The 10,723-nt window shown below is 39.6% G+C and overlaps 1 protein-coding gene across 1 annotated transcript; it reads left to right on the top strand.

The window, feature by feature from the left end:
• The first annotated feature begins 6,338 nt into the window (after positions 1-6,338).
• On the top strand, positions 6,339-10,296 carry LOC113015548 (immunoglobulin lambda-like polypeptide 1). The gene is made up of 3 exons (XM_026157557.2): positions 6,339-7,755; positions 9,170-9,478; positions 9,552-10,296. The coding sequence occupies exons 1-3, from the start codon at positions 7,719-7,721 to the stop codon at positions 9,767-9,769; spliced, it is 564 nt and encodes a 187-aa protein (XP_026013342.1). The 5' UTR covers positions 6,339-7,718; the 3' UTR covers positions 9,770-10,296.
• The last annotated feature ends 427 nt before the right edge of the window (positions 10,297-10,723 follow it).

Raw genomic sequence — 10,723 nt, 5'->3', positions numbered from 1 at the left:
AATACAATATAATTTTATTTATATAGCACATTTAAAAACAAGGTGTATGCCAAAGTGCTTCACAGAAACCAAATAAGAGCAGTAATAAATACAAGTAAATAAAATAATAAAATAAGTACAAATGGAATATACTAACAGGTGGGAGACATAACTAACCAATGATACCAGGCATAGTAGACACGAGCCGAGAGGCTGAAGGTTAAAACATAAAAACATTAATAAAATCAAAAAAGATAAGTTACAGTACAGTTAAAAATGCAGGGTCTAGGAGGCAGGGAAGGCAAGGCTAAATAAAAACGTTTTTAATCGAGATTTAAAAGATTGAATTGAATCAGATGTGCGGATAGCTTGAGGAAGATTATTCCAGAGGTAGGGTGCAACAGAGGCGAATGTGCGGCCACCTCTGGTCTTAAGGCGGGATCTAGTTCGCACCAGGAGCATTTGACCTGCTGATCTAAGCACTCTCCTAGGGGTATAAAAGCTGAGGAGATCCTTAAGATAGCTGGACGCTATCTTAAGGACGCTGGTCCACTGCGCCCTTAGTACACTCGGTGCCCATCAGTTAATCAAACATCTTTTATGTGTCTGTACTACTTAGCTACATTGTGTGTGGAACAATACAACTCACCTCTCGTATGGCTACGTCAGACTGGCAGCGATTACTGCAGCCAGCCTCACCTAACCAGCCAAACCGATAGGGGGCGCTGTTTCCCCATTACACTGACATTTGTGGCAAGTGGAATGCCACATAAATACTGTTACATAGGTAGCCATCGTGACAGAAAAGGACCTTTCTGATAGATAAGATTTAAACCATTTAAGGGCACTGCCCGTGATGCCCACCAGATGCTCAAGCCTCATTAGAAGGACATTATGGTCCACCAAATCAAAAGCAGAGGACAAATCAAGCAAAACTAAGACCACACGGCGCCCTGAGTCAGCAATTGAGAGAAGGTCATGAAAGACTCTCAGTAATGCTGTTTCCGTGCTGTGGCGTGGCTTAAACCCCGACTGAAAATTTTCCCCGATATTATTTGCATCCAAATAAGTTTGGAGTTGGGAGTGAACAATCTTCTCTAGGACTTAAGACAGAAATTGGAGTTTGGAAATAGGTCTAAAGTTAGCGAGATCATTCTGACCGAGGCAGCTCTTTTTGAGTATAGGTTGCACTACAGCGTGTTTAAAGGCAGCCGGAACATAGCCCGGTAACAATGACAGGTTCATTAGAGATAAAATACAGGGCCCGATAATGTTAAACCCATCTTTAATAATGCAAGATGGAAGGATGTCATGAACAGCGTTTGTGTTTTTCAGGTGATCAATTATACCCCTGAGAGTGGGGAGTGAAACTGGATAAAACTGATTGAGGTTAGTGGAGCATCGTAAAGCTGGCGCCTGACTCATCACAGGGGGGTGCGAGACTCTTAGAGATAAGATTCTGCCTGTAAAATGATTTAAAAATTCTTCACAAAGTGCTAAGGAAGCCAGTCTAGGCGTTACAGGACAGGGATTAATCAATGAGTTAAAGGTTTTAAATAAAAAATGTGGATTGTGACTGTTATCCGTAATGACAGCTGACAGGAAACCTGCCTAACTGATTTCTATAATTCCAGGCGGGTCCTGCGAAGGATGTCAAAAGACACCTGGAGCTTATCTTTTTTCCACCGCCTTTCAACTTGGCAGCAAATGCATCGTAAAGCATGTAAAGAGTCATTTAACCATGGTTGAGGGCAGCTTCTAAGCTGTTTTAGCTTTATAGGGGCCACAACGTCCAGTAAAGAAGAGCATGTAGAGAGGAAGGAGTTAGCAAAATCATCAACTGGAGAGGGTGTAGAACGATCAATGTCAGGAAAAACAGATTTGGAGAAAGCAGCCAAAAATTCAGCCACAGTCACAGGATTGATTATGCGCACAAGACGTCGAGGACCCTCAAAGTCCTGGACCATTTTGCATAACAGCATCAAAGATGACTGGGAAGTGGTCAGAGATTCCGATGTTGCTGATGTCCCTGATACAGATGTCCAGTCCATAAGAAAAAATCAAGGGTATGTCCTTTGAAGTGGGTAGGTGCATTAACCCACTGGATGTGAATGTTAAAATCGCCAGTGATAAGAACACGATCATAATTTAAATAAAGAGATGCTAAAAGGTCAGCAAAATCGTTAATGAAAGTCTTATTATATTTCGAGGGACGGTAAATCACAACACAGAGAGTCGGGGGGGACCAGCAAGTTCCAGCACTTGAGCTTCGAAGCTAGGGAACATAGCGGAGGGCAGGTGTCGTACTCAGAATTTATTCCTAAAGACCACTGAAGGTCCTGCCCCCCTGCAGGAAGGTCTCGGTGAGCTAAAAAAGGCACAATTCGGAGGAACAATCTCTGAAAAAGGAAAAGACTCACCAGGACAAATCCATGTTTCCGTCATGAATAATAAATCCAAACCTGTAGCAGTAAAAAGATCGCTCACAATAAATGTCTTATTCGTCAGCGACCTAACATTTAATAGCGCCTCCGAGTCAAAGACGCCGAGTGACAGTTCGAAGGAGCCCATTAGGAGCCCTAATCCAACACCGGGCCAGTGAATAAACCACTGGGTTGGCAGGGCAGGCCTGTGACTCAACATGGCAAATCCATCGATGCCTGAACAACCTAAGGGTAAACTGCTCCCAGAAGGTCGAGGGAAGGCAGAAAGCATCCACATCGACGTCGAAGCCAGCTACAAAATGTGCCTTTAGGTAAGCCTTAATGCGGACACGGACACCGCTCTGCTTGCCCCGTTTCCTGTAGCATCTCCTGCGTGAAGGAGGCAGGGGTCGGCAGTATGTTCCTGAGAGGTGATCCGTCCATGGCAGAGTGGTATCTCCTATATTGCCCCACGGGTCCGATCCATGAAAGTGCGACCCGTAAGTATAGGGTGGCCGCAGACTTAGGAAAGTATGCCGGTCATAGGTAATCAATGCAAAGCCACCTGAATAGTATGTAAGCAGAAGGGCAAGAAGCAGCAGAGAGCAGCGGAGAAGGCCTGCAGGACACACTGGCGCCATCATCGCAAAAGATGTGAGAGAGGACTAGAAAGTACTGGGAGTACAGGGGTAAGGTTCACATTTATTGCTTCCATGTTAGTCTGAGAGACAAACACCAGGCTAAAGAAATTTTCAGGATTTAGATCTCCACAAATCAAAGTTAAAACCTTATTATCTTAAAAAAAATGGAAAAAAGAAAAAAATGGAACAATTTTTTTGGTGGCTTTAGTTCTAAATTTTCAGTGTGTTATATATCCAAACTGCAAATGTTTCTTAATTACCACTAAAACTTTAAAGGTAGACCAACAGAGGGGGGATCACTCGTCCAGGAAAGCTGTCTATATATCTATGAGCAATATGGAAGTGGAGTGCACTCATCTTCTACAACAGTGTTATTGTACTATAATGATGTGAAAATACATGTGAACGCTGATAAGATTCAGATGGTGGTTAGGTTGTCATTTCTAGAGCCTCACTGATATATTGGTTGATTTGACAACATATCAGTATCAGCCTTTAGAGTGATCAATAAATGAACAATTTAAAAAAAAATAGACAAGAAAAGCACCTTTCAATATGTCACAGTGCCACTGTGACAATGTCATGAATATTGATGTTTCACAGTTTGTGCACCAGGGGGCACTCTGCAACCGCCCTGCAGTTTTGTTATTCCACCAGCTGGATCATCAAACACAAGAATCAGAAGAATGATCAATGGAAACTGAACCAATGAATTGAAAGGGAAAATCCATCCATCTTCCACTTATGTGATTTAGGTTGACGGGGAAAAATGAAATATTTCAAAGCTAAAATCAGAGATCAGGATCTTTGTGGAATTCAAGTTCATTGCATCTCTAAAATAGCAGAATAAGTCACACGGTTGTATGTCCTGTCAGAAACTATGAATTAAAGATGATAGCTTAGAACAGCAAATAAATCCCTCTACAGGAAAATATTTAAATGTTCTTTTAAACGACAAGATGGTTGCAGCTGTCAGTCAGTACCACCCTTACAAGAGGAGGTTGGAGGACCCGTTAGAAGCCACGTGGTACTTGTAAGATCTTATAACTTGCCATTGTTCTGCATCAGCTTAAAAGAGCTCTACTTCTTTCCTGGTTCACCAGAAGAAACATCACTGCACACGATGCTTTTCCTCCCAGCTGCTGCTCTGTGCTGTCTGTGTTCAGGTGAGTGATTTTATTCAAACACGAGTCCACCATCTGTAACTAACACTGCCATACTAACCTGTCTGTGTCTCTACCCCAGTGATTACTGTGGCTGAAGAGCTGATACAGAATGATTTAACTCTGACCAGGGTAGCTGGAGAAAGTGTCTCCTTCAGCTGTGGTGGGACTGACCAGTGCAGCAGTACTGTTGTATACTGGTACCAGAAGAAAGACACAAGAGATTCATTCAGAATGCTTCTTTCTATTGGTATAAGCAATGGTGCAATAAATCGAGGTTATAACCACCCTCAGCAAAATGATTTCTCAGCAGTGAAAAATCAGGGCAGCTGGGCTTTGGAGCTAAAAACAGTTAAAGACGTTCATTCAGCCATCTACTACTGCTCTTGTTACAAAAGTACTCACAGTGTGAAATCATCCCTGCAGGCTGAACAAAAACCATCAGAGGAAAAGCAAGAAACCACAGCTCCGTCTCAGCCTGAGAGACAACAGTTAGACAAAATTTCAGTACTTTAAATCATAAATCGAAATGTTCATACCGTCAAAGGGTAAAATTAATACTTGTAATTAAGGTTGAGAGGTAACTGGGAGTACTGGAAGTACACAATAAAGGTGGATAAGAAAGAAAAAAATGTCTCAGACCGGTTCTATGGGAGGTTTTTCCTCCCATATCATTGAGTTGTATGTTGATGATACTAGTGTTTCCACGCATGGTCTAAAATATTTCAGACTACATTAAGTCCCTTTATGTTCCTCAGTTTGTGTTTGAGGGAACAAATATTTTTAGTTTTGAAGTCATCACAGTTTTAAGACATTTTGTTGACTGACTTCATAGAAAGTGAAGAAAAGATACGACTGAAATAATAAATAAATTCCCCTCTATATTTGAAGGTTAGTGTTTTGCAAACCTCAGTCTCAGTGGAAAACTGCAACACACGCCTTAGCTGTCAGTCAGCAGCAGCACTGACAGCTGCAGCAGTTAATGGGAGGTTGTAGGAGTTGTTAGAAACACGTGGTCCTCGTCTGATCATATAAATTGTCCTTGTTTGGCCTCGTTTCTATCAAAACATCACTTCTCCTCAGATTCACCAGAGGAAATGTCACTGAACACAACGGTTCACACAATGCTTTTCCTCCCAGCTGCTGCTCTGTGTTGTCTGTGTTTAGGTGAGTTTCAACCCAACAAAAACTACATGTCAGAAACACCATCAAACTGACATTTTCCTCTGTGTCTTTGCAGCGCTGGTTACCATGGCTGCAGAGCTGATCCAGAAAGATTTAACTTTGACTGCGACACCTGGCAAAAAAGTCTCCTTCAGCTGTGGAACTTCCCAGTGCAGTGGCAGTTATGTGCACTGGTACCAGAAGAAAGACGGTGATAAGTTCAGAGTGATTCTTCATATTAACATACGCACTGGTGAAGTCAACAGTGACTACAACCATGCTCAGAGAAAAGATTTCTCAGCTGTGAAAAATGAGAACAGCTGTGAGTTGGAGATAAATGCAGTTAGCCTCGTTCATTCAGCCATCTACTACTGCTCCTGTGCTCAAAGCTCTCACAGTGACAAAACATCCCTGCAGGCTGAACAAAAACCATCAAAGGAACAGCAGCAGACCACAGCTCAGGTTCACACACACACACACACACACTGACGCAGGCATCACCTTTGAAACCAAAACAACTAGTTTGTATTCTATTTATATAAGAAGTAAAAATAATCAAGACCAAAATTAATTCAAGTAGATTCAAAAGATGACACAATTGGGAGTATCAGATAAACTTGTCTTGTGTGTTCACATTCAGGTCAAAAACAGCAGACTGTAAAAATCCACAGAGATTATCTTCTTCTGACAAACATCAAACAGAAGTGTCTATATTTTTTGGAGAAGCAATATTCCTCTATGAGAACAGCAACTGAGGGAAAACCAAAACACCACAACACAGTGATCACAGCTCCAGAAACCAGAAAGCATATGGCTTTGAAAAAAAAAAAGAAATGAATGAAAAACAACAGTTTGAATCCAAGATTCTCAAAGTATAGCCAACTGGTCAATCACACCCTTTAGTAACATTATAGTTATGACTGTCATCCTCACAAATGTCAGCCAAGCTAAAAGTTACATCACATCCGCGAGTGCAAGCTGTGCTTTGGTGTCTTTTTGGTCGCTTTGATTGTCCAACTCTTATTTCTGTAACCTTGCACATCTGCACAGAGCATACAGGTTGGTTTCTTTTCCTTTACAGTCATTGCTGTCATGTGCTGGTTCTCTACATTTCCATGAGGACTCCTCATAATAATCATGCTGAGATTTGCAGGCAGTTAAACTACAAAACATGCAGCAAGTTTGTATTTTGTCTGAGGAGATTTTTTTTTTTTTTTGTCTCTGCCGATGTTTATAATTTTGAACAAACAGAAGAAACCATTTAGCTGGACAGATATTTGTTCTTAGAAACCAGAGGACGACCAAAGTGCATACTAATATTGTAACACTTGTTGGCTGTTTCTAGGTCCCAAAACATGCTCAGATGGGTCGGCTGGTGCAGTTAAAGTGACTTATTTGCACAGTTTTATCTTTGCAGACCGTTCATTGATTCCAGACAATCGATGTCAGCTGTGTCCACCAGGCTCTCCTGACACTGCCCCTGAACCCACTGCAACACCCCTACTGTGCAGCTGAGCCACAGACTACACGCCCACCACAGCAAATGAATCCTGTTACAGTGCTACTCCATCAAAACATTGTTGAGAAGGTTAATTCTGGAGGAAAACTGCCAACCTGCTGTTTGGACAAGAATAAACTTGTGAAACAAAGGTCAGCTCAGGTAGCTCATCATCTGGAGGCAGAAGTTATGCAGAATATTCAGATTCATGCAGTTTTTACAACATTAATTCATCTCGACTGAACCAAATCATGGAGCTGAATTACACTAAACAGAAATAACAACATGACCCCTGACAGGTGACAAGATTATCTCTTCATCACGGCACCTGTTAGTCGGTAGGATGTATTAAGGAGCAAGTAAACATTTTCTCCTCAAGTTGGTGTGTTAGAAGCAGAAAAAATGGGTGAGTGTAAGGATTTGAGTGAGTTTGACAAAATAGTGATGGCTAGATGACTCGCTGCAAAAATGGAAAAGCCCGATTGTGGGGTGTTCCTGCGGGTGGTCAGTTTGTATCAAAAGTCGTCAAAGGAAGAAACAGTGACCAGTAACTGAGCATCTGTGGGATCTACGGGACAAACAAGTGTGATCCATGGAGGTCCTTCCTCACAACTTACAAGACTTCAAGGATCTGTTGCTAACATCTCAGTGCCAGATACCACAGCACATCTTCAGGGGTCGAGTGGAATCCATGCCTCACGACTGTTTTGGCAGCAAAAGAGGGACCAACACAAAATCAGGCAGAGTCATAATGTTACGTCTGATCGGTGAATGACATTGCTTTACCTCAGCTGCCACATTCAACATCAGACAGGTTTTTGTACTGGTCTGTGTCACTGTGTGAGGAGACATGATCTTTGGCTCTGGAGCTAAACTGTACGTAACAGGTAAGAACAAATGAAATCATTTTCCTTACGACTTTCAAAATGACAATTTGTTCAAAGCCAGTTTCTGTTAAGTTCGACTTTAAATGTGTTTCTGTAAAGGTCGAAAAAAAACTGTGAATCTCACTGTATATGTGAGGTATTTATTGGGGGGTTTTTTCAGCGTGAAAAGTCCTAAAAGTCTGATGTGAGCAGGATTACAACTAATCCTTATCTAAGAAATTTCAACATCCTTTTATTTATTTTTATATTTGTTTGTAAGCTCAAAAAGATAACAGATTCACTGGGATTTGTGAAAGAAAATCATTAAAATTAAACGTGGACATATTTACAGTAAGTCATAAGCTTATAAATAAAATGTTATTCATATTTGAATCTTAAGACACATTTAAGGAAAGTTTAATGACTACTGACTTAATATTATCTCAAATATTATAGTAGATGTAATTTGGAAATTTAGGACTTGACATCATACTTAAAATAAGAAAAGTTTTGAAATTATATAATAAGCTATGTAATTCAGTATTTCATTACATGTAGTGCATTATATAGAATTGATTGTGTATCCTTTGAGGGCTTTAAGCTATTTTTCACATATTCAAATAATTGCTATTGTTTAACTACATGAAAAAAATTATGTCTCATGTGAACACAATGAAAAAAGTTCTGAAGTTTCTGATCTAATGATGTCTCGGTCTCTCTCTCTGTGCATACTGGAAATTTCTTAAATGTCATTTTAATGTCATTAAAATGTCATACAAAATATTTAGTTAATCGCAATATAGATTTAAAAAATCCCCTGTACAAATATTTCTTCATAAATGTTTTCAGCTGAAATTACTGTAATATGTATATACTAACCTTGTATATTTTAAGAGATTATAGATGCCAAATATAAAATCATTATGAAAACAAAGATACAATTAAATTCTGACATATTATAAAAACTGATATAGAAATATTCACATCGTATATATGAAATCTTATTTGCAACAGTTTTAGAATAATTACAAACTATATGCTTCAAATATATACAGAAACTATAATGTACAAAGTACGCGTGCTTTCATTATCAATACTGCTGCCATGATATGTGAAGGATGTGATTTATTTTTACATCTATAGATGTGTTACATTGTATTGTTATAATTTAAAATTGTGATAACAGACGTAAAGGACAAAGGAGTTAATTGTATTAAATATTGTGTGTTAATGAAATCAGTTTAACTTTGATAAATATAATTCTGCCTTTAATATTTAATATTACATTGTACATTATAACAATAAATCATCTGAATATTGTTAAGTGTTTAAAATGAGCCATTACACGGCCGATAGGCACTGATTGGTAGTTTGGTGATTATGAAGCTTCTCAGGTCACACTGAGTGAAATTCTGTGTCTGCTGTCAAACTTCAGCTACGCCGGTAGCAAAGCCCTCGGTGACAGTGTACCAAGCAGCATCCAGTGATCATCTGGAGGAGAAGAGATCCCTGCTGTGTGTGGCCTCACAAATGGTTCCTCCTGTGGTCAAGATCACCTGGAAAAGCCAGAAGCAGGACGGATCTCCGCTGGCGGCGCCCCCTGGTGACACAGAACAGCTGGACATCATAGAGTCCGATTACACTGCCAGCATCTTGTTGATCCATCAGCAAGACGAGAACTCACATACATATGGCTGTTCTGTCACACACGAGGGGGGGACGGTGGAGGGTCAAATAGAGGAAGGTAATGAAAGTTTGTTGCCTTTTCAGCATGAAATTAGCTACGCAGCTACTCAAATGTGACTTTTCTGTTTCAGGAGTTTCTCAAAGTCCACCAAAAGAACTTCCACCAGATACACTTTCCACCAATCAAACTTTAACAGAAGGTCCATCATCAGAACATCCCGTGTCTCAAAAACAAGTAAAACTGCTCTGCCTGGTGTACACGGTGCTGATCACGAAGAGTCTGGTGTACTGCTGTGGAGTCTCTCTGCTCAGGCTCATCAGACGCAGCCGCAAACACGCAGCTGACTGACTGTTTCCTTCTTCTTGGCTTATCGCTTTTCATATCGTTTATCACTCAGGATTTAGAAAAGTCTGTAACAGTGCAGCATTTTGGTTGTTTTTTTACTTTCTTTTTTATTTCAATATTAAAAAAAGAGCTGAAACAGAAAAGGCTGAATTATTAGCTCCCTAGTAGATGATTCATCATTTATAGCATTTGTTTAATTAAAACAAAGTGTTGCCTGCTCTTCAAAGTATTTCTCTGCAATATTCCGAATAAAGCAAACAAAAAAAATCTTGCTTGTTTGAGTTTAATTTTGTAGAAAACTGCGAGAAACAGCAGCACTCCCAATATATGCTGATAGGCAACGAGCAGTGGTAAAAGAAGAACAAATGTTTAATGAGATACAAACAGGATTTTAAAGAAGATGAGAACATGAAACCATAAATCTGTTAGATAAAAAAACATGCAGGTGTGTCTGAGCCTTATTTTTAGTTCACTATCATTGGGACTGCATAGTCATCACATGATGTGATATCATAGTGTGGAAGTAAATGTTCAAAATCATAATGTTCTCTCACAAAATCACAAATTCCTTCCAGATGCAATAAAATTGTTAAACACAATGACCCAATATTTATTTGAATATGAAATTATAAATGTTAAAATAAATTAAAATTAGAGTTCACCTTGATTGGTTTCATTTTGTAAAGGACATATTTAGCAGATGCATTTGTGAACTCTCACCAATGTGTTTGTCATTCAACAACAATTAGTTCTATGACCTAAAATATTATTTAATATGTTCTCCATGATTCGAAGCAGATAAAACTATGAAAGCAAACTCCAGTTTTAAGCTCTGTCCTCTTTCAGACATTGCAAATCAAATGTTTCTTTATACAGATAGTGTGGTTTTCTTATTAAAGGAAACAGAATAAAAACTGTCTAACTAAAGGAACCAAACTATCAGGAACCCGTGGATGT

The sequence above is a fragment of the Astatotilapia calliptera genome, chromosome 23, assembly GCF_964374335.1.
Source record: "Astatotilapia calliptera chromosome 23, fAstCal68.1, whole genome shotgun sequence".
Lineage (NCBI taxonomy): Eukaryota > Metazoa > Chordata > Actinopteri > Cichliformes > Cichlidae > Astatotilapia > Astatotilapia calliptera.
This window is presented reverse-complemented; position numbering and strand designations above follow the sequence as displayed.